We start from the raw sequence: 25,372 nt of genomic DNA, 5'->3' as shown, positions 1-25,372 counted from the left end.
CATTACAAACAGTTCTCACTTAACCTTCTGCAATGGGGACCTGCAACTTGGTGCCTGTGCCGGACTTATCAATTCTGCTGCGATCGTTAAGTGTATCTCTATTAAGTACATCACATGACTATTGTACTATTGTATTATTGTAATGGTCATTGAACAAGGCAGTTGGTAATAATTGTGTAATGCATCATCTTCTTACCTTTCTGTGATTACTCTATAACGCTTCTCTTCATATTTCCCATGCTTTGTAAAGTTTCACAGAACTCAACTGTCTTTCCCCTCCTTTTTAATCACCTTGTGAAAACATTGGCAGGGGATTAGGTATACAGATGATGCCCAGGTATACATGTCTATCCTGGACCTGGACATAAGAAATAATGCTCTACATAAAAAGGTTTTTGCTCATTGACTGGAAGCTGTAGAGATCTGGATGGGAAAAAATAGGCTTAGATTCATCTGTTAACAAGATTGAGTGAATGGGGACCACATTGGGGTCTTTCTTTCATTACTTCTAGTTGAGTTGCCACTTCCCTATCCAAAATTGGTATCCAATATGGGGATCCTCTAGATTGGGGTGTCAAACTCCAACTTTATATTCATTTTCCTCTTCAATTTTGAGGATTTTAACCACCACTTTTTCCATTTGATTAGGATCTTCAACTTCTTCATCGTATTTTGTTGCTAGGTGCATTAAAACTTCCAACTTCTTCTCTATCCTCTCACATGTATCTAATAATTTCTGTATTTCTGAGAGTATCTTTTGCAGACTTAAAACTTCTTTCTGCAGTTGAAATTGTGCCATTATCTCCAGCTAACAAACACTGCTGCTCTAGCTTAGAAGGTTTTAACAGGATTAAGCATCACAATAACATTTCACCTTTCTCTGGTTAAAAATATACTTCAAAGGAACATCTGTGTGCTTTTCTTCTTATCACTCTCTATAAACAGGCTGTGAGACCTTGAAGTGCCAAGCCAGGATAATCAGTGAAAAAAAGTGTTTTGTTTCCAATACACAAACCTCCAGCCTCCGAGTAGCAGTGTTACAATGTTACAATTTCTTTGTTTCTTTTTGTATCTTTTTTGTATTTCAAGTTTTTAAAAAGTCCGATTCTAAAATGAGTTAGAAAAACACCCATAGTAATGAAAGAGGAGAATTTTAGTTCGTAGATTACAGAGAATAGTAAAAGAAAAAAAATAGAAGAAGGAAACTTAATCCATTCGTTTTAAAAGGCTTGCATAAATTCCATCCGTGAAAATAGCATTTAAAAAGTAAGATAACCCACTGGCCAAAACCAGTCCAAATTTAATTCTGCCGCTTATTTCTTCTGTTTTCCAATTTAAATTAATTTTAAGGTTTTTTATAGGCAGTCACTCTTAAAACAGTAAAAATTCCTCACCAGCTAGAAACACTTTCTCTTTCCATATCCTTCTGTTTTGGAGCTGCCCCGACTTCATCAGCCAAATGGCTGGATTTTTTGTCACCGGCTTGAAGAACTTCTCTTGGATCAATCAGGGACTTTGTGATATCCCTGAGATCAGCAAGACGTATTCTTCCTGTTCACCGTGTCTGCAGGATGGTTTAGGTCCGTTTGGACCACCCAGTGGCGAAAGTATCGACTGCAATCTCAGAGCATTGAGATCGCACGTCGTGTCGTCGCGACTTCAGCTCCTCCAAGATACACTAATTCTTAATTTCTATAGGTACATAGTTCAAGGTATTACTTGTTATCTATAAAACCCTTCATGGCACAGTGCTGGGTCATTTGCTGTTTGTCTCCAATTATTTGTACCTGTGCTACACAATTTGGGAGGGCTGGCATGCTATGGGTACCTTCTATTAAACAGTGTCATCTGATGGGATCCAAAAAGTGGGATTTCTCTGCCACGGTAACCTGTGGAATAACAGGATAGGGTAGGGTAGGATACCTTATTGTCACTTTGAATGTATACTAATTGGCATACATTAAAATACATTTTTGTTATATACAGCTCTCAAAGGGTCATCATCTCCAATATACACTACATAAACATGGCAAAATAAATAAGTAAATAAATAAATACAAAGTTATGTATATACCCAGATATATTGTTTGAGACACAGAGAAACAACACACTCTAGTCCGGAGGAATATATGTACATGGCAAGAAAACCAAATCAGATAACCAGATAGTCCTAATTTTACCTATTTTTGATGAAGCCTTGAAGACCAGGCTCTTCCCTCCAGCATTGGCTCAGTATGTTAGGTGAGCCAGGTTCAAGTTATTTATGTGGCCAGTTGATTATAAGGTCTGTTAGTTATGGATATATGAGCTGGCTCTGGTGTGACATGCTTTTATATTGTTGATGTTTTTAGCTGGTTGCTAGCTAGCTGCCCAAAATCACATAGCAAATGAGCAACCACATAAATTGAATAAATGGCTCAGTGGCTAAGACGCTGAGCTTCTCAATTAGAAAGGTCAGCAGTTCAGCAGTTATGCAGAAGCCCCAGCTCTGCATAACAGAGTGAGCTCCTGTTAGTTGTCCCAGCTTCTGCCAACCTAGCAGTTCGAAAGCATGTAAAAATGCAAGTAGAAAAATAAGGAAGGTAACAGCGTTCTGTGTGCCTTTGGCATTTAGTCATGCCGGCCACATGACCATGGCAGAGGTGGGTTGCTGCCGGTTGAGTAGAAGCATCGCGCGCAGGAGCACGCCCAAACCGGTAGTAAAAAAATTGGCAACCCACCTCTGGACCATGGAGATGTCTTTGGACAGCGCTGGCTCTTCAGCTTTGAAACGGAGATGAGCACTGTCCCTAGAGTCAGGAATGACTAGCACATATGCGTGAGGGGAACTTTACCTTTATCTTACAAATAAAGTAATAAATAACTTTTTGTAAAGTTTCTGCTCTTTTGAATGGTTTCAAATGTTCCTTGTCAGCTGGCCTGAATAATAAATGGGCACTGGAAGAATGAATGTTTATGCAGACAAATAACAAAATGGCTTTTAAAAATATATATATATCAAAAGACAGTCTGTAACAACATGGCCATATTTCGTTCACCATTGAACCATTTTATTGGGGAAGGGGGAAGCTATGACTGTATATTTTGATTAATTGAATTATGCCACTTTTGTTTCTCATTGTTCTGTATACAGATGGGCCATAATTCCTATGATGTACCCTGCATCCCGCTATTTTAAGGTCCCCAGCACTGCCTATGTTGTTTTGTCTTGCATTAATCTCTTCGTTGGTATTAACACCAGTGCCATTACATTTGTTCTGGATCTCTTTGAAAATAATGCGGTGAGTGACTTTTCTTAGGCTCGACTGTAACGAGAGTACCATACATTAGCTATGCTCCATTATGTCAGGACATGATTCAATATATGGTTCATAAGCTTTAAGAGATAATGCCAGTTTAAAAGGAACAGCTGCCCAATGGAAGAAAACATTTGATATTCATGAACCTTTGCACTGTGTCTAAATGTTCCAGCATAAAATAATCTGATATTCTGGAAAACTATAGAGAGATGTTGCAAAATGAGGAAATCTTTTATAGGTTTCATCGTGTTCCTTTTCTCAGGGGATAAAAAACCCTTCTGCTATCCAGATTTCCTACTGTCACATCTTCACATCAAAAAATGTTATTGATCAGGATGTATACCACTAATGTGGTGTAGGAGAAGGAGTGGCAGAAGCTGAGGGTCAAAAGAGGAATCAGCCCAGTGTCATTACGTAGCCACAAATTGACTAATTCCAATCCCTCTTGAATTCAGCTGAACCTTATCTAGAGCTAAAATAGTAGTAACCATTAGTTGATGAGATTCCTGCGCGTAGGCATGAATTGTAATAAATCAGTTTAATTGGGACTTCAAGTGTGGTCCTGATCTTTCACACCTGACATCTGGCCTCTCATCCTAAACTCAAACCATTTTTTTTTTGGTAAGTTAGGGAGGAATCTTGTGAATTCGAGCAAGACTAGCATCTGTGTTTCTTTTTCAGCCTCTCCTAGAATTCAACAAAACATTAAAAAAAATATTTTTGATCTTTCCTCATTTCTGCTTGGGTCGTGGACTCCTTGACTTAGCCGTTAACCAAGCTGTGATTGATGTCTATGCACGTTTTGGTAAGTACCAAACGATGGGAGATTATTCTAGATGCTCTATATCGAAGTCAGTCATGAACTGCTGCTAGGCTGAATCTTCTGCACTTTTTCCATGCTTCGATCAAGGAGGAAAAACATTTTCACTCAGCCCTCAATCTTGCCTGTATAACTATCTGCTAGGAACCCTGTTGCTGCCTGTATCTGAGAGAGAATCCCATCATCCTGTTAGACTAGGACTTAGAATAACTTTATTGCCACTTTGAATGTACACTAATCGGCACACATTAAAATGAAATTTTGTTGCATACAGCTCTCAAAGGGTCATCACCTCCAATATACACTACATAAACATGACAAAATAAATAAATAAATAAATAAATAAATAAATAAATACTCTATATATATATATATATATGTGTGTGTGTGTGTGTGTGTGTGTGTGTGTATGTATGTGTATGTGTGTATATATATATATATATATATATATATATATATATATATATATATATATATATATATATATATATACACACACACACACACACACACACACACACACACACACACACACAGAGTGGGGCAAAAAAGTATTTAGTCAACCACCAATTGTGCAAGTTCTCCCACTTAAAAAGATGAGAGAGGCCTGTAATTGGCATCATAGGTAGACCTCAACTGTGAGAGACAAAATGTAAAAAAAAAGACCAAACAATCACATTGGCTGATTTGGAAATAATTTATTTGCAAATTATGGTGGAAAATAAGTATTTGGTCACCTACAAACAAGCAAGATTTCTGGCTCTCACAGACCTGTACCTTCTTCTTTAGGAGGCTCCTCTGTCCTGCACTCATTACCTGTATCAATGGCACCCGTTCGAACTTGTCATCAGTATAAAAGACACCTGTCCACAACCTCAAACAGTCACACTCCAAACTCCACTATGGTGAAGACCAAAGAGCTGTCAAAGGACACCAGAAACAAAATTGTAGACCTGCACCAGGCTGGGAAGACTGAACCTGCAATAGGCAAGCAGCTTGGTGTGAACAAATCAATTGTGGGAGCAATAATTAGAAAATAGAAGACATACAAGACCACTGATAATCTCCCTCGATATGGGGCTCCACGCAAGATCTCACCCCGTGGGCTCAAAATGATCCCAAGAACGGTGAGCAAAAATCCCAGGATCACACGGGGGGACCTAGTGAATGACCTGCAGAGAGCTGGGACCAACGTAACAAAGGCTACCATCAGTAACACAGTACGCCGCCAGGGACTCAGATCCTGCAGTGCCAGACGTGTCCCCCTGCTTAAGTCAGTCCATGTTCGGGCCCATCTGAAGTTTGCTAGAGAGCATTTGAATGATCCAGAAGAGGATTGGGAGAATGTCATATGATCAGATGAAACCAAAATAGAACTGTTTGGTAGAAACACAACTCGTCGTGTTTGGAGGAGAGAGAATGCTGAGTTGCATCCAAAGAACACCATACCTACTGTGAAGCACGGGGGTGGCAACATCATGCTTTGGGGCTGTTTCTCTGCAAAAGGACTAGGACGACTGATCCGTGTACAGGACAGAATGAATGGGGCCATGTATTGTGAGATTTTGAGTGCAAACCTCCTTCCATCAGCAAGAGCATTGAAGATGAAACGTGGCTGGGTCTTTTAACATGACAATGATTCCAAACATACTGCCCGGGCAATGAAGGAGTGGCTTCGTAAGAAGGTCCTGGAGTGGCCTAGCCAGTCTCCAGATCTCAACCCCCTAGAAAACCTTTGGAGGGAGTTGAAAGTCCGTGTTGCCCAGCGAGAGCCCCAAAATATCACTGCTTTAGAGGAGATCTGCATGGAGGAATGGGCCAACATACCAGCAACAGTGTGTGCCAACCTTGTGAAGACTTACAGAAAACGTTTGACCTCTGTCATTGCCAACAAAGGATATATAACGAAATATTGAGATGAACTTTTGATACTGACCAAATACTTATTTTCCAGCATAATTTGCAAATAAATTATTTCCAAATCAGCCAATGTGATTGTTTGGTCTTTTTTTTTTTACATTTTGTCTCTCACAGTTGAGGTCTACCTATGATGCCAATTACAGGCCTCTCTCATCTTTTTAAGTGGGAGAACTTGCACAATTGGTGGTTGACTAAATACTTTTTTGCCCCACTGTATGTATGTATGTATGTATGTATGTATGTATGTATGTATGTATGTATGTATGTATATGTATATGTATATGTATATATATATATATATATATATATATATATATATATATATATATATATATATATATATATATATATATATATATATATATATATATATATATATGTTGTATTTGTACTGATAAATAAATAAAGGGAGACTAGTATAGATCTATTTCGAGCTAATTAGCTCTCATCAGCTAGCCATACCCTTACTGGGATTTGAACCCGGGCTGTATATATCTTAGGCAGGAGTGTTAGCCACTAAGCCACGGGCTCACTTCCTTATCAGTTGAGCCAGGGAAATAGGTATGTATTAGTGTTACAACCCCTGGTATGCCTAAATATGGGAGGAAGGTCACTACTCCCTCTTTCTGTCCTTCGGCTTCATCACAGAAGACCATGCAGGCAGAAAACCATATTTTTATTTTTAATGTTTAAAAATATGGTTTTCTGCCTGCATGGTCTTCTGTGATGAAGCCGAAGGACAGAAAGAGGGAGTAGTGACCTTCCTCCCATATTTAGGCATACCAGGGGTTGTAACACTAATACATACCTATTTCCCTGGCTCAACTGATAAGGAAGTGAGCCCGTGGCTTAGTAGCTAACACTCCTGCCTAAGATATATACAGCCCGGGTTCAAATCCCAGTAAGGGTATGGCTAGCTGATGAGAGCTAATTAGCTCGAAATAGATCTATACTAGTCTCCTTTTATTTATTTATCAGTACAAATACAACACAAATATAAAAAGGCAACATTAAAAATAAAAATATGGTTTTCTGCCTGCATGGTCTTCTGTGATGAAGCCGAAGGACAGAAAGAGGGAGCAGTGACCTTCCTCCCATATTTAGGCATACCAGGGGTTGTAACACTAATACATACATACATATATATATGGCTTAGGACCTAGTTACTTGCGGGATCGTATTCTGCCCCATACATCCCTGCGACCAATTCGCTCGCACAGAGAGTGGCTCCTCCAGGTGCCGTCCGCTAGACAATGTCGTGGGGCGGCGCCTAGGAGTAGAGCCTTCTCTGGGGCGGGCCCAGCCCTGTGGAATGACCTCCCTCCGGATATTAGGAATACCTCTGACCTCCGCTCCTTCCGTATTAAGCTTAAGACCCACCTATTCCAAGCAGCTGGCCTGGCTCAACTTTGATCTAACCATATCGCTCCTGACGGGTTTTTAACTGGGTATTTTAATTATATTTAATTTCTAGGGGTTTTAAATACAGTATTTTAATTGTTTTTATCAATCGACCTCCTCCTTATGTATGTTTTAGTGTACCTTTGTTATATGTTTGTTTTGTTTACATATTTATTTCGTATGTTTCGTTGTACGCCGCCCCGAGTCCTTCGGGAGAGGGTGCGGCTAAGAAATAAATATATTATTATTATTATTATTATGTATGTGTATATATATATATATATATATATATATATATATATATATATATATATATATATATATATATATATATATATATATATATATATATATATATATATATATATGTTGTATTTGTACTGATAAATAAATAAAGGGAGACTAGTATAGATCTATTTCGAGCTAATTAGCTCTCATCAGCTAGCCATACCCTTACTGGGATTCGAACCTGGGCTGTATTATATCTTAGGCAGAAGTCTTAGCCACTAAGCTAAGATATATATATATATATATATATATATATATATATATATATATATATATATATATATATATATATATATATATATATATATATATATATATATATATATATATATATATATATATATATATATATATATATATATATATATATATATATATATATATATATATATACACACGCACACATACATACACACATACATACATACACACACACACATACATACATACATACATACATACATACATACATACTCATATATATTATATGACACGGAGAAACAACACAGACTAGTTCGGATGTATACCAGTGATGGGATTCAAATTTTTTAATACTGGTTCTATGGGCATGGCTTAGTGGTCGTGGGGTGGCTTAGTTGGTGTGGCTTAGTGGGCATGGCTTGGTGGGCATGGCTTGGTGGCGTGGCAGGGAAAGGGTACTATAAAATCTCCATTCCCACCTCCTCCATAGGAAGGTTACTGCAAAATCTTCATTCCCTCCCTATCAGCTGGGACTCAGGAGGCAGAGAATAGATGTGGGTGGAGCCAGTCACAGGTGGTATTTACTGTTTCTCCGGACTATTCAAAATTTCCGCTACCGGTTCGCCAGAACTGGTCAGAACCTGCTGAATACCACCTCTGATATATACATATACTGTACATAGCAAGAGAAACAAATCTTGCGAGTTTACCAGACGGATGGCATGGGGAACAAAGCTGTTATGGAATCTGGTAGTCCTGCTAGAAATACTTCAAAACCTCCTCCCAGAGGGGAGCAACAGAAACAGACCATAAAATCGTGTGGGGTCTCTATGCTTTGAGCTCTAAGCCCATAGCACTTATAAGCAATATCCTGAATGACAGGAAGCAAGCTTCCTATAATCTTTTCAGCTGTCCTTACCCCTTTTTGAATGGACTTTGTCTCTGAGGCACTGTTGATTATTCCCCAACTGTGTTTGTTTGTTTTTTCTTGTAGAAAAAACAAAAGTGAGAAGTCCCCACAACCAGTCATTGTACAGGCTCAAATTGCTCCTTGGAGCAAATAGTGCCAAAGGGAGGGATTAGGGAAGAGATCCTGGGAGATGAAGCTAGTCATAGCAATATTTCTCCTCAATGGGAAATGATTTGGTCAGAAACTCTGAATGAAATATTGCAAAACTATGGTTGGATGTTTCCTGAATTATTTAGACAGAGACATGCAAGATCTGTAGTGTTACTAACCTGGCAAATTTGCACAACTTCTTTCATATGTACAATCATGACGACATATACGAGAGCCCTTTCACACTGAACATAAAACATTCTTGATGTTTGATACCTTCAAATATAAAGAGATTGTAGAATATCAAAGGTTTGCTTAAGTATACCATTTTATTCTTCTTCCCCACAGCGCTGTCAGCTGAGGGCAGTGCAATTAATTATTTTTCTTTCCCTGGTTTAAGGATGCATTAACATCCTCATCAACTTAATCCCTATCTTGATCAAGAAATAAAATATTCAAGGCTAGCTACAGAAAGACCCTTGTCTTCCATATTAATTTCCTTTTCTGCGGTGCATGAGTTGGCACAAAATTATGCTGTACTTTGCCTTCATTGCTGAGTGTGCTTCTGCCTCAGCAATGAGGCCACCGACTGGCACTGTCTTCATAGATTCTTAAAGATTCATAGAACTTAAAGAATGTGGCTGATTGCTCTAGTGTCCCTTGCCCGTGGGAAAAACAACCACCAATTGCTTTTCCTAGAAAAAGAGGCAAATCTTTATTTTTATTTATCAAACTTACATGCTGCCCACCTCACTGTTACAGCGATTCTGGGCAGCTTACAATATGATAGAAAGGTTTAAAAATGCAAAATGATTAAAATTAATAGGATTACATAAGAAACTAAGAACTAACAGAACAAGTGACATAAGGATTCTCTTCTCCCTATTAACCACTCCTATAGGTGCCTCTGTGAATGGGCAAAGCCAGGTTTTAAGGCTATTCTGGAAGGGGGGGGGGAGTCTCAGCTCCAGAGGAGAATATTTATAGAGGGTCGGGGTCACAGCAGAAAAGACTCTTCTTCTGGAGCTGAAATACTTTGGCAGATACAACATAAGGCTCTTCTGCTAGAGCGAATGGCATTGGGGTGTGTCAGCTCCTCAGAGTTTTGACAGATGGATAGACCTAAAATCTGGTTCTGAAATTACTCAGGAAGAAGCACCCCTTTTATCTGACAGTATCCAGCCTCAGAGATAAGAGCCTGCAGAAGTTGTTGCACAGGTTGGTTGTTCACACATCTCCTTTCCCAATCTTCTGTCCTGCTTCTGTCCTGGCAGCCTATTCTGTACCACTGGATGCACATCAAAAAGATATTCAGACAGTTAAAGAGGAGAATAAGAGGAAATCATTCTTTAAAATCTAACCAATTCAAAACAATAATGCAATACAATACAATAGCAGAGTTGGAAGGGACCTTGGCGGTCTTCTAGTCCAACCCCCTGCCTAGGCAGGAAACCTTATACCATTCCAGACAAATGGCTATCCAACATCATCTTAAAGACTTCCAGTGTTGGGGCATTCACAACTTCTGGAGGCAAGCTGTTCCACTGATTAATTGTTCTAACTGTCAGGAAGTTTCTCCTCAGTTCTAAGTTGCTTCTCTCCTTGATTAGTTTCCACCCATTGCTTCTTGTTCTACTCTCAGGTGTCTTGGAGAATAGTTTGACTCCCTCTTCTTTGTGGCAACCCCTGAGATATGTGAACACTGCTATCATGTCTCCCTTAGTCCTTCTTTTCATTAAACTAGACATACCCAGTTCCTGCAACCGTTCTTCATATGTTTTAGTCTCCACTCTTGGATCCATCCTCCTGCTTTGGCATCCCTTGTTTTTTAAAACACAGAGAGAGGGGGGAGAGGGAGAGAGGCAAATACCAATGTGATATTTTTATATCAAAAACAAACAAAAATCTTTTATGTGACACACCTTGGCGACACAGAGAAGTATATAAATTTAAAGCAGCAGTGTGGGGCAGGCTAACTCAATTCCTGATCTCCAATTGGATCTGAACAGTTGATGATCGAAGGGGGAAATTCTCTGTTTCTGAAAAACTATATTTTAACATTGGGCCATTCAAACTGATTTTTGTTGGTTTCATTCTAAAGGAGAAGAACGTGCCTCGAATCCATTGCGCTGGGATTTTGCTGGAAAATACATGCTAGCCCTGGCAGTGCAGGGTGTGGTCTATTTCATTCTGAATCTTCTTTTACAACGCAGTTTCTTGTCTACAAGATGGTACGCGGATAATCTCCTGGCTTCAGAGGTCTTGTACTGAAATTTGTTTTAGAGAGTTAATAAATATTGTTGCGGTGGGAGGTGCCCGGGCTTACATCTGCCATGAAAATGGGATCCATATAGGCTGCTTTTCAAGTACAAGCTGAATGACAACTCACTTATTCTGAGTTTTTCAGGTTTCTACAAAATACTCTGGGACCTATTATGGAAGAAGATGAGGACGTTGCAGAAGAAAGGAAGCGAATAATGAAAGGAGACAGCCAAAACTATATTTTGAAATTGCATGAATTGACTAAGGTAATTTTTCAGGAGTTATTCTAAAATATTTGTGTCCTTTAGCTGTGCCTTGGGGGAAAAAAGTAAGCCAATTAAGAAATTCTGGTACTTGCTTGGTTGAGGCACTTCAGGAATGACCAGGACATTTTGCTGCTAGGCATCAAGAAGAAACAAAATTTTCTCCCCCATCTGTTTTCTCCTGAATGTGATACGGAAGAGCTGACTGGCCTATTAGTTTTATTATTATTTTTCTCGAGATGTGGCATCATCACTTATTACCATTACAGGATTGGTAAGCATGTATTTCTAAAATATCGATAGCTTCTCAATCCAATTAGGGATTACAGGTAGTCCTCAATTTATGACCATAATGGAATCTGTCATTATGGTCATAAGTTGTGACAATTGTAAAGCAGGTCATCACGTGCTTTACAGCTTTTTGCTGCAGCCATTAAACATATCACTAAGTGACTCCACAGTTGTTAAGTCCCTAACTACAGTACTGAGAAAATTTTTATTGTAATCCCTTATTACTTCACTGCTGAAGAACGAACATCTAAGCCTCATTATTTGTGATCTGTAAACACTGTTTAATTCCATTAAATTCCCTTCTTACTCTAAAGGCAGTGATGGGATCCAAATAATTTAACAACCGGTTCTCTGCCCTAATGATTTCTTCCAACAACCAGTTCACCAAACAGCTCAGAAAGTTAACAACCGGTTCTCCCGGAGTGGTGTGAATTGGCTGAATCCCACCACTGTCTAAAGGGGATTCCTCAGCACTATCATTTCCACTCCCCAATTTCTCCTCCTCCCCCCCAAAAAGGTTTAAAACCAACTTGTGACCACCTTCTGTTCTGCTGATCTCAAAACTCTGAGAATGAGAAGTGTATTACACTAGTTAATAATGAACTGAAAGAACATAAATTACTCTACTCCACATAAAAGGAGAAGAAAATAAACTGCTTACACAGGCACACAACCATCCATATCTGATGTCATTTTGTCTGCATCTGTCTGCTTGTTTATTTAAAAAAAATAAGTCTAGGACAGTGGGTCTCAACCTTCCCAATGCCGCGACCCTTTAATACAGTTCCTCATGTTGTGGTGACCCCCAACCATAAATTGGTGTCTCGGTTCCTAAGACCATCAAAAATACGTGTTTTCTGATGGACTTAGACGACCCCAGTGAAAGGGTCGTTCGACCCCCAATGGGGTCCCGACCCACAGGTTGAGAACCACTGGTCTAGTAGGTTGTTTATAAGGGACCGCATATTTGACAGATACTTCTGTCTTGAAAATCGTATGAAATAATAGTGTATTAGTGAAGACAAGGTGACACAAGAGTTCCCATTAATTCAAGAATGAAATTACCTCCAGCTCTACAGAGGTGCAAAAGAAAAAAGAAATTGCAAAAGAAAATACTGTGGTTGCTCCAATTTCAGGGAGAGAAAAAAGAGATTCAGCTTTCAAACAAAGCCAGCATCTCACACAGCTAGGAGGGGAATGCCACTGGAGTCCTATGCCAGTGTCTCAGTGTTATGAAGGCTGGGAAGGATTAAAACAAGATCAAACTGAATCCCTGCAAAACAGAGCTGTATATTCATAACCACTCCAGCTGTAACATCGAATACAGATAGGGTTGTATCTTCTCAGGAAAACAATTCTGCAATTCAGTGACGTGCGGTGAGGTTTATGGCTGGTGAGGCACTGACACAGTACTGGATTTCAAATATTTTTAGACTTGTGGACTTCAACTCCCAGAATTCCACAGTCAGGCATGCTCAGTTCCAATTTAAAGCGACAGCATTTGTTTTTCTCCTTTGCTCCTTCTTTCTTTTTCTTTTTCTTCTCCTTCTCTTGGGGAGGGAGAGCACAAGTGAGCCAGGGTCCTTCCCTCCAGCCTTTGCCCAAAGCCCTGCACAGCACCAGGAGGATGACGTTTGAATTCCTCCCCCTCCCTCCAACCCACACATACCTTTTCCAGCTTTTTTTAACAGTTAAGCAGAGTCATCCACGGTGAGGCAGTAACTAGCTCAGCTTTTTCCTTTTACTTTTTTTTTTCATGATGAGAGTGGTGAGGCTTTGCCTCACTTGCCTCACCTGACTGCACATCACTGCTGCAATTTGGGGGTTCTTCAGCACTCTGCCTTGTATGTATGTTTGCAGGCATCCCGAGAAAATTAAAACAAAAATGGTCCATGTGTGCCTGCCTAGATGAGCCCAGCAGTTTTCTTGCCAAGGTTTTTTTAGAAGTGGTTTGCCATTGCCTCCTTCCTAAGGCTGAGAAGGAGTGACTGGTCTGTGGCAGGACTAGAACTCACTCTCTCTTGGTTTTTAGCCTGATGCCTTAACCACTACATCACTGGCTCTATTTATATAAATATATCATTGCATATCAGAGACGTGCGGTCAGGGGAGGCAGAGCCTCACCGCTCTCATCATGAAAAAAAAGGGAAAAGGGAAAAGGCGCTGAGGAGCCTCGGGGTATGGGACTGCGCAAGTCCCGGTCCCCTTCATGTTGACTCAGGAAGGCGGGGAATGGGACCACATGTGCAGGACAGAGGGAAGTGCAGGAGGCTCCTCTAGCCTCAGCCTCCCTCCTGCACACGTGGTCCCATTCCCCGCCTTCTGTCGGGTTCTGATGCCGGAGTTCATGTTCCAGGGCGAATGCGCATGCGCGAGCGGCTCCCTTCCTCGCAATGAGCAATGGCAGGTTTACAGGAAGTTGCCTGCGAAAGCAGAAAGTGCGACGGACTTTTCGGACCGTTGGTTACCATTTCCCTGCCAGCTCGCTCGCGAAAGGACCCTGGAAACCGAGTCGTGGCCAGCATCTTGTTAAGAATTCCCCGCCTTCCTGATGACGTCACTAGCCTCACCAGCCATAAACCTCACCGCACGTCACTGTTGCATATATTATATGAAAATTAATATTCTGGAAGACATAGCTGTAATACTTTGTTATGTAAACTGTATATAAAATAACGCATGTCTGTAGGGTTTTTTTAAATCTTGATTTGCTATTACAGACAGTCCTTGACTTACAACCACAATGGATCCTGTCCATTAATGTCAGGCAATTGTAAATGTGGCTGATCTGATTTTACAACCTTGTTTGTGGCATTTGTTCAGTGAACGCAGGGGTGAAATGCTACCGGTTTGGGCCGGTTTGCCCAAACCGGTAGTAAAAAATGCTACCAGTTCACCCAAACCGTTAATAAAAAAAATGCTTTAAAAAAGTTTTTAAAAGGTTCCGACGATCGCGCGGCACAGCTAATTGTCACATCTGATAATTTTTTTAGCATTTTTTTACTGCCGGTTTAGGCAAATAAAAATGCTTTAAAAAAGGTTTCAACAATCAGCTGTGCAACAATCAGCTGTGCCGCACAATTTATATTCGCTGGAAAGCAGGAAATCCTGCTTTGCATGGTACAGCTGTTCCCCCACTCTTGCTGTTCTACTTACCTTTGCAGAGACATAAAAGGCTTCTTAGCACTTGAGGTGTGCATACACAAAGCGCTCATTTGGTGCACCTGTGCGCGAAGCAAACTAGTAGCAGACTTCAGAGCATTTCACCCCTGAGTGAATGTCATAGTTGTTAAACAAACTAATTGTTCAACATGGGCTGGTTTTGCTAAAAACTAGAAGCAGATGCCAGTTTTCGTCCCAAAAAAAGGTCATAAAATGCTGTTGCAAACAGCTGTAAATGTGACTAGAGGGGACAACTGTCAGAACTTCAGTACTAGGTCATAAATGCACCTACGGAGATCCATCCTAACCGGTCGTAAGTCAAGGACTATATGTAATAGTGAATATTTAATTTGGTGGATTGTTTGCATATTATTTTTTGTTGTTTTGCTGGTTTTCTCCAGTTGGTACAACCCAGATACTTTGGAATACAGTTACTAGTATCTTTCAATTAGCCATGATCGTAACAACAGGGACTGGGCAAAAGAACAAAAGTCCACTGTATCTGGCGACTGCCTAGTTGGAGAAAGCCACATTTTCCTCTTTGAATAATGCATGTCCTTCAACTGTCAGGGTTTCTGTTGAAAAAAATTCCTATTCCAGATATATGCAGGAAGACGTATACCAGCAGTAAACAGACTCTGTGTTGGGGTTCGTCCGGGAGAGGTGAGTTGTATCTCAGTTATGCAATGCATTTTGAATTATTTCTTTTCCTGTAAAGCTCTCAAAGTAACCAGCGTGTTTTAAATTATAATTTAGTGCTTTGGTCTCTTGGGTGTGAATGGTGCTGGTAAGACCACAACGTTCAAAATGCTGACTGGAGATATTAAAGTAACATCAGGAGATGCTGTTGTGGTTGGTCATAGGTAAGTCCTGACAGATGTTAAAACTGTTGAGTCCAAAGAACTACAGATGTTTCTTGATACCCTGTTTTCCCTGAAAATAAGACCTCCCCGGATAATAAACCCAATCGGGATTTTTAGCGCATGTGCTAAAATAAGCCCTCCCCCGAAAATAAGCCCTCCCCAAAAGATTTAAACCCATGAGAAGCCAGTCCCCACCATTTCCTGGAGGGAAGAGGGAAAGATGCCCCATGTGCCCCGCATGCATTTGTCATCCACACAGAACGGCCTCACGGAGGCTGCTCCTGAAAATCATAGCTACCGCTACGGCACCCCTTCTCTTAGTGGCAGCCGCAAAACGAACGGCAGGCCTAGAGACACTAGGGCTGGCAAGAGTGTGCCAGAAACAGAGGCAGAACTTCTGCAGACCGCAGGCTGAGGTTAAGGGGCCTCCTGCACCTCAAAAATAATAAGACCTCCCCAAAAATAAGGCCACGTGCTTATTTCGGGGGTGAAAAGAAAATAAGGCCCTGTCTTATTTTCGGAGAAACACTATCATTTACTAACTGGTAATTGCCATCACGTTGCTCTTAACAATCGGTTCTTATTTTCTGGTAGGGATATGGAGAAAATACTTATTCCTCTGTATAATGGCTCAGGTTCAAGACCTGAGCACTGTGCAACAAAGTGAGCTCCTGTTATTTGCCCCAGCTCCTGCCTACCTAGCAGTTTGAAAGCATCCAAATGCGAGTAGATAAATAGGTACCACTTTGGTGGGAAGGTAAAAGCATTCCATGCACCTCGGTATATAGTCTGTATGTGATCTTGAAGCTGGCTGTTCTGCTTACACAGACATGAGTCTGCAGTGAGGATTTGAAACATTATAGTGGATAGGACTGTCATTTTAAAATTTGGTGTGTACTCAACTTTGTATTGTTTGCAAAGGATATAATTCTGTGCAGATGGAAGGACAAAGTTCTGTATCCACATTGTTTCCAGAAGATGTATGTTTAGTTGTCTTATTTCATCATGTGGTAGAAGTGAATAAAATTTGTATAACCCAGTCAAGCTTTAATGAACAGAGAGATATAACTTGATTTATTTTAATCAATTTCTTACTGTGTTACTTTAATCTTTTAAATACAAAGTATTACAAAGTATTATTTTATTAAATTATATATATATAATTTATAGTAGTGACCTTCCTCCCATATTTAGGCATACCAGGGGTTGTAACACAAATATATATATATATATATATATATATATATATATATATATATATATATGTGTGTGTGTGTGTGTGTGTGTGTGTGTGTGTGTGTGTGTGTGTGTGTGTGTGTGTGTGTGTGTGTGTGTGTGTGTATGTATGTATGTATGTATGTATGTATGTATGTATGTATATATATATATATATATATTTGTGTTACAACCCCTGGTATGCCTAAATATGGGAGGAAGGTCACTACTCCCTCTTTCCTCCCATATTTAGGCATACCAGGGGTTGTAACACAAATACATACCTATTTCCCTGGCTCAACTGATAAGGAGGAGAGCCTGTGGCTTAGTGGCTAAGACTCCTGCCTAAGATATAATACAGCCCAGGTTCAAATCCCAGTAAGGGTATGGCTAGCTGATGAGAGCTAATTAGCTCAAAATAGATCTATACTAGTCTCCCTTTATTTATTTATCAGTACAAATACAACATATATATATATATATATATATATATATATATATATATATATATATATATATATATATATATATATATATATATATATATATAGTGTTTTATATATATATATATAGTGTTTTATATATATATATATATATATATATATATATATATATATATATATAGTTATATATAGTTATATAGTTATATATATATATATATATATAGTTATAGTTATATAGTTATATAGTTATAGTTATATAACTATATATAACTATAACTATAGTTACTTTAGCTGGATACTTTTCTCTCTGATGCTACTCTACTGATTAAATCTGGCTCTGTAAATATTTTTCTTTTCTTTTTTTTCTTTTATCACTTTCACTTTTGCTAGCATATTGACCCATATCTGGGATGTTCACCAAAACATGGGCTATTGCCCACAATTCGATGCTATTGATGAACTACTGACAGGAAGAGAACATTTGATTCTCTATGCCCGTCTGCGTGGTGTCCCAGAAGCTGAAGTTGAGAAGGTAGGGATAATTATTCTTCATTTACGGTGCATGATTTGGACTACATCTAAAGATACCTACACAAAAAGATGGCTCCTGGTGGGATACTAGATTGTATTGATTCACGTTAAACTTTTAAAGAAAAAATATTGTCTTTTTGGCTCTGTCACACTGCAGTTGCTATTGTCTCTATTTCCAATTGGCAGTCTTGCACATGGTGAAATCCAACTACAAAACAGGTTCTTCAGTCTACAGAGTATATTTTCAAATGTGCACACATGAAACTTAAAAGTAATGGAGTTGTTCTTGCTTAAGCTTGCAGTGGGGCTAGCTCAAGGTATAGCACTGTGTATTCATAGTAACTTACACACATGGTATTGATGTTGCATCAGATTGGGCTGAGTGCAGTAAATGCTACGGCAATACATTTCAGTTAGAGTAAAAATCTCATCCCTGTATAGGTATACTACACATAAAAATTATGAATCTGGCAGCGTGAAGTGCATAGGCTGAAGTCTTTCAGCACTCATTGCAAAATGGTAAAATCCTTCTCAGAGGCTGGGTTCTCATTAAGCCATCATGTGGTTTGTCTGGTTTTAGCTAAGCATGATCATGAAATTTCCCACCGTTTCTGGCTTGGAGGCTGGGTCAACTTTTTCAGATAGTGGGCACCATTACCTGGTACCATGGGTGTCCAGAATAAAGACCTAAATTGTTTCAAAGCCCATTAGGCTTTGGCAATCTCATCCATAAAGTCATGGGTGAGATGCATATCTGTATGAATATCATTTGGAAGTGCTCCAAAGTTAGTTCTAGTTTTCAGCCCCAGCTTCATTCTATTCTCTTCTACTTTCCTTTGTTCCCTTTCCCTCTGGCTCTTCTTCCTTTGGAATATTACCAGAACATGATATTAATTCAACATGTATATAAGGCATACCAGAGATTGCTATTACTAAAGGATATGAGCTTCCCATTGAAGCATCCCTTATGACTAATTTCCGTAATCTGGTCTCCTCCAGATTATGACGATCCTTTGTGGAAATGATTGTAGTTTTGATACCAGATTGGGGTAGGCTGTTTTGTGAGAGTTCCAGATATAAATCTGTATAACGGACTGAATTAAAACCACAATATTTTACATAGATCTTGATTTTTTTCCCCACAGGTGGCAGAGTGGGGGATTCAGAAACTTGGTCTGTCGCAAAATGCAGATCAGTTGGCAGGAACGTACAGTGGTGGCACCAGACGGAAACTTTCCACTGCTATTGCATTGATAGGTTGCCCTCCCTTAGTCCTGCTAGTAAGTAACTTTGTGACGAGGTAACTATAAATTGCCAAAACAGTTCTGGAAAACTGAGGAAGAAATCCACTTCAATAGCCTTTGCAACCAAAAGGTTTATCCCACCACTGTATGTCAGTCACAAAGAATCGGGACCACACATTAAGTTCTAGGTGGGATGATTTACTGCTCATGCTTAGATGCATACCATCAGCACTAAATTGGCACTAGATAAGGATCAACAGAATTCAAGAGTGGCTGGACCTGAATTGTTTGTAGGAATGTATCAACGCTAGGCTGATTGCGCTCTTGACTCCACCCTTAGGCTTTGCCTGTCCTTCCCGTACACTAGAGCTGTCAAACTCGCATTCCGCAGGCCAGATGCATCACGAGCTTGACACGCTCATGCCAGTTTAGCGAAGGACTGAAAAGTTGCAATACATCATGCGATGACAATGTGACAACAAGTTTGACACCCCTGCCCTACACTATAGTTACTTTGGATTTGGAATAGCTCTTTGCAGAATCTGCTAATAGTCTTTTTTGCTGTCTTTCTTTTTCTACTCAGTGAATGCTGATAAGCTAGGTCATGACATTTTACACAATTCTGATAGTTGAGGTACACCTTTTCTTCTGAAGGATGAGAGACATAGCATCCAAACCTTGAAAAAGTTACCTTTTAGCACACGCAAGAGTAAGCCTGTTAAAACACCCAAAGGAGGAAATTGTGTTGGCTATGTTCATTGCCTTGAGTTATTTGTAAAAATAATAAAGGTGGGATAAAAATAACTGGAACTCTGAGCACATTACTTCTTTTACAAAGGAGAGGACTGCTTCACCATCTGTTCTTGAGAAAACTTAGTTGTTGCTATATTCCTGTTCTCACAGGATGAACCAACTACGGGAATGGACCCTCAGTCCCGACGCTTCTTATGGAACTCAATTTTCAGTGTGATCAGAGATGGAAGAGCTGTGGTTCTTACCTCTCACAGGTAATGTAAGTCCTGCTCCCATTAAGATAAATTGAATTGTACATCCTGGTTAGCACTCACAGCTCATTCAGATGCGTTTGCTCCGCTTCAGATTTCAGCTGGGAAAATCCCATGTCAAGGAAAGGCCTACTTTTCCCCTTCACTTTCTTAAGGCAGGGAGGGTCCTCAGCTCCTTGATTCTGCCCTTTCTTCAAGCAATTACCCTCTCCTGGCATTTTATCCTCAAAGCAAGCCTGCTGAGATAGATTAGGATGGGAGATAATGACTGGCTCAAGTCATCGAATTAGCTTGCTAGAGGAATGGGGAATTGAACTCCAGTTTGTCTGGGCCCATCCCAGTGTGCATTTGGATAATCCTCTACTTTCTCCTTATTTTATTTTTTCAAAATTACAATTCTGTGCCCTGAAAATAATGTTTAATTATTCCACCTGCATTATAAATCCTTAGGTTTTGCTAAAATGGCTTCAGAGAGGTACATAAATTATACAATGACAGCAATTTATTTCAGTTTGTTTAAGTTGGGAGTGCACTCTGCACTTCGTTTTTAAGCCATTGTAGGAGGCAGCAGAGAAAATTGGTCCAGTAGCAACCCCCAAAGCTTTGGGAAATGGCTGCCTCATACTTGGAGAATACTGGTGTTTTGGTCTTAGCAAATGCCTTGCTAGAAGTCTTGCAGGTGACTTGCATGATTTAAAAAAAAAACAGCTTGGCAGAACAAAAAATGGTTAAACGTGAGAATGCTCCAAATGAAAGGCAACAGCAAATACATTCAATCAGATAGTGTGAATGTGCAGCAAAAGCTTTTTGAAAAGCTTTGTAAATGCTAAATAAAATTAAATGTAAAGATTGATGAATGCCAGCATTACCAATTCATTATCAATTTTTTTGAGAAAACAGTGTAGGTAGAAAAAAAAAACGAGAACAATGAGAACTCACACTTGGAATACTGCACCCAGTTTTGGTTGCCATGATGTAAAAAAGATGTTTAGACTCTAGAAAGAGTGCAGAGAAGAGCAACAAAGATGATTAGGGGACTGGAGGCTAAAACATATAAAGAACGGTTGATCCAATTGGGTATGTTTAGTTTAATATAAAGGACTAGGGTGAAATGATAGCAGTGTTCCAATATCTCAGGGTTTGCCACAAAGAAGAGGGAGTCAAGTTATTTTCCAAAGCACCTGAGGGCAGGACAAGAAGCAATGGATGGAAACTAATCAAGAAGAGAAGCAACCTAGAACTAAGGAGAACTTTCCTGACAGTTAGAGCAATTAATCAGTGGAACAACATGCCTCCAGAAGTTGTGAATGCTCCAATACTGGATGTTTTTAAGAAGAGATTGGACAACCATTTGTCTGAAATGGTATAGGGCTTCCTGCCTGAACAGGCGGTTGGACTAGAAGACCTCCAAGATCCCTTCCGTTATTCTGTTAAAACTAAGAAATGTCCCCAAGAGAATTGCAGTCTAACGTAGTCCAACTCATCTCACCAAGTTTCTTCTTTTATGGCAAAACTTAGCTTTGAGAGCACAGTTAAGATAGTGCAAGCTGTTCCTGAATTTGCAACTTGCTTCCCCTTGTATCAGTTAGCTTGAATGTTTGAGGTGGGAATGGAGCTGATTATTGTTAGGAAAGGGTTCAGTCTCCCTGTCTTCTTAAAGGTTGTTTTTTTTCTTCATTAATATAAAGACAGTTTAAAACCACACTAGGTCACCATAGGAGATCCATTGGTTGAAATCAGATTCCTGTTTTGTAGTTAAATGTAAAATGCAATGTGTTTCTCATTTTATAAGCATGGAAGAATGTGAGGCGCTCTGTACACGCATGGCTATCATGGCTAAAGGCACCTTCAAATGTCTGGGCACCATCCAGGAACTCAAATACAAGTAAGCTGAAGATTGGTATCTCATGCTCATGGTTAAGATTTTATGAAAGTATGTAATTTAATCATTATGTGCTTTCTTTATGAAATTTCTCATAAAGTAAATGTGAATATTACTGCACAAACTTATAACTTAATGAACCATGGATATCTTATAGATACGGAGATGGCTACATTGTTACCATGAAAATCAAGGCGCCTAAACTTGGATTACTTCCAGATCTCAACCAAGTAGAACAATTCATGTGCCAGAATTTTCCAAGAGGGATACAGAGAGAAAAGCACTATAACATGCTGCAGTATCAAATACGTACCTACTCATTGGCCAAGATCTTTAGGTTGATTCTCTCCAACAAAGAGAACCTAAATATTGAAGAATACTCTATCACACAAACTACTCTAGATCAGGTAAATTCAAATATTTTGAAAATGGAAATCTTCCACTAAATGAACGTGAACAGCCCAAGTACAGAAACTATTTCAGTACTGTATATTAGAAACTGGGGTAATTCAGTTTCCCACTTTGGGGCAGAAGTTCATTTATTTGAAAGTGCAGTTGAGTCACATCCAGTGAGACTACTGTTTATAGATATTTCAGCAGCACTTAACTTTTAAACATTTTTTTGTAGTTGCAAAATAATTTCACGATAATCATGACTTGGTTTGGTTTCAGATTTTTCTGTCTCTGTAGAATAGTGATCCACTGCTGCTTTTATCCCCTTTGTATGGATTAAATGCAAATTGAAAAAGGCAAGGAATGTTGCGGGTTCTGTCCCCTAAGGAGGTACATCTGGTGGCACCCAGAAGAAGGGGCTTCTCCGTGGTGGCTCTCACCTTCTGGAACTTAATCCCTCCAGAAATTAAAGTGGCCCTGAAGATGTGGTTTTGCCAGGGGGCCTGTGGATACCCAGAGTAGGATGGAGCCCAGTAAATGGCTGATATGAGTGTGTGTTGTCACTGAAGGGGCAGTGGGGGGTTATTTTATTTTTTTTTATTTTTTATTCCTTCTACATTGTGTTTTTATTTTCTGTAAGCCACCTACAATAGTCATGAGTGAGAAGGCTGCTATATAAATTTAAGTAAATAAGTAAGTAAGTAAGTAAGTAAGTAAGTAAGTAAGTAAGTAAGTAAGTAAGTAAGTAAGTAAGTAAATAAATAAATAAAAATTGTTCGCAGAAAAAGTTTTGCTAGTATGTCAACTTTCAAAATCACCTTAAGTTAGCATACTTACTACATCTGCCAGGTCAGCCTGTAAATGAAAATCGCTAGGGGAAGGTATTTTTTTCACCACTTTATTAACTTTCTGGAAAACTTCTGGATTTATCTCCTCCCCTAAGTATCTGTAGAGCAGCAGATGATATGAAATCACAACACAAACCCCATAACTAATGTTAATCTCGGGATGCAAATACAAAAGGCCAGGATTTGTGTTGTGGCATCATCACACATTTTGTCATATATACATATATACATATATATACATAAACGAGCCCCACCCACCACCGTTACAACACGAAACAACACGAAACAACAATAGACACACAGCCAGCACCAATCAGCACCAATCTACCAATCATGATACAACCACACAACCAATCATTCCACTTACTGAAACAAAGCCAGCATTACACACACACACACACACCAAGATTTATAAAAAGACGGCAGCTCCGACCATGTTTTAAGCCCAAAACCCAGCCTGAAGATGGCGAGCGAGACCTCACCGAAACGTTGCCAAGACATGTACATTTCTATGCTTTTCTCCCACAGGTTTTTGTGAATTTCGCTAAACAGCAGATGGAGGATGAGGAGATTCCTCTACACCCTCGTGCAGCTGGAGCTAATAGAGAGATGAAAGTGACTCCTGTTGTCTATCGGCACCTAAGCAAATAAAAGCTGTGTGGCAGCTATACCAACATTTCCAGTTGCTGAGGACTAGCCCTTGACAGCAATCTTCCAAACTTTAAAGAAAGTGGAATAACATTACAGATTCTTAGTAAGAACCCGAAGGGGGGCAGTGAACCCTAATCTGACAGATGCATTGCTTATGGGTGAGAATAGCCCACACTACCTGCTATGTATTGGCCAAATGTTATGGACAAATGGGAAACTTTTAATTTTTCAGTATCTTGGTTTATGGCATTCTGACCATTTTTATTCAGGACAAACATTATGCAAGACCCACTTTGGACAGTTCAAATCCTTAAAACAGCAGCTACTGAGCTGTGATGGTGCAGTGGTTAGAATGCAGGACTGCTGCAGGATACTTCTGCTGACTGCCAATTGCCAGCAGTTCAAGTCTCACCAGTTCAAGATAACTAAGCCTTCCATCCTTCTGAGATCAGTAAAATGAGGACTCAGATTGTTGGGGGCAATATGCTGACTCTGTAAAGTGCTTAGAGAGGATTGTAAAGCACTGTGAAGAGGTATATAAGTCTAAGTGCTATTGCTACTACTGTGGTGGCATATATTTCAAATCAACAGCTACAACCACTCAAGAATCTACTGAGTGCTCTAGTTTTGTATCAGACGATTTATTCTCCTTTGGACTTGCTTGCCTGGTGATCCCTACCAGCTGTGCTCTCCCACAGACACCATTTCTTTGCATAGAACAATAACTATCTCTGAGCCTCATGATGGGTCCAAAGAAGTTACTGCCTGGTAAGGCCTCATTGGCCCAACATCTTCTACGTCCAGCCCCATTGCTCACTAGTCACAACTGGGATCTTTTCTACAACCTAAAGCCTCTGAAGAGAGTGCAAAGGATTTGTCTATTCATCAGGTGCTTCAATCCATCTTAAAGGGACAGGACGAAATCAAAAAACAACTGCAGGATTTAAATGAACAGCTCAGAGAGACGAAACAGCAAACCACACAGAATGAACAGAGGATAGGTGTACTGGAGGAGGGTGCGATTGGGATGAGAGACGAGGTGAAGACAATCCAAAGGGGGAATGTAGAATTTGGAAATCAGATGATAAAAATGGAATTTGAAAGGATGTCTTTTTTCCTTAAGTTCCAAAACTTGCCAGAAGTTGAGAATGAAGATCTTAAGGAAATTATGACCACAATACTAGCAGAATATATTAACAGAGATAAACAACAGCTTTGGTGGGATATTGACCTGATCTATAGGGTTAATTCAGCCTATGCAAGAACACACAATGTTCCAAGGGAAGTTCATGTTTAATTTCTTAGAAAAACTACAAGAGATGAGGTTCTAG

General features: G+C 39.6%; 1 protein-coding gene across 1 annotated transcript in view; it reads left to right on the top strand.

The window, feature by feature from the left end:
• Nucleotides 1-24,976, top strand: part of ABCA4 (ATP binding cassette subfamily A member 4) — a gene marked incomplete at its 5' end in the record, with an annotated part of 130,766 nt that extends 105,790 nt beyond the window's left edge. Inside the window, 12 exons of the mRNA XM_081946038.1 lie at nucleotides 3,134-3,281; nucleotides 3,981-4,104; nucleotides 11,091-11,220; nucleotides 11,397-11,517; nucleotides 15,568-15,630; nucleotides 15,724-15,830; nucleotides 17,879-18,020; nucleotides 19,165-19,299; nucleotides 20,167-20,270; nucleotides 22,060-22,152; nucleotides 22,307-22,556; nucleotides 23,919-24,976. Coding sequence (XP_081802164.1) covers nucleotides 3,134-3,281; nucleotides 3,981-4,104; nucleotides 11,091-11,220; nucleotides 11,397-11,517; nucleotides 15,568-15,630; nucleotides 15,724-15,830; nucleotides 17,879-18,020; nucleotides 19,165-19,299; nucleotides 20,167-20,270; nucleotides 22,060-22,152; nucleotides 22,307-22,556; nucleotides 23,919-24,041 — 1,540 coding nt within the window. The 3' untranslated portion in view covers nucleotides 24,042-24,976. The remainder of the gene's footprint in view (nucleotides 1-3,133; nucleotides 3,282-3,980; nucleotides 4,105-11,090; nucleotides 11,221-11,396; nucleotides 11,518-15,567; nucleotides 15,631-15,723; nucleotides 15,831-17,878; nucleotides 18,021-19,164; nucleotides 19,300-20,166; nucleotides 20,271-22,059; nucleotides 22,153-22,306; nucleotides 22,557-23,918) is intronic.
• Nucleotides 24,977-25,372: the final 396 nt, after the last annotated feature.

The sequence above is a fragment of the Natrix helvetica genome (genome assembly GCF_964273705.1).
Source record: "Natrix helvetica genome assembly, chromosome: 3".
NCBI classification, from domain to species: domain Eukaryota; kingdom Metazoa; phylum Chordata; class Lepidosauria; order Squamata; family Natricidae; genus Natrix; species Natrix helvetica.
The sequence above is the reverse complement of the archived record's forward strand: the minus strand, read 5'-3'. Positions and strand labels throughout refer to the sequence as shown.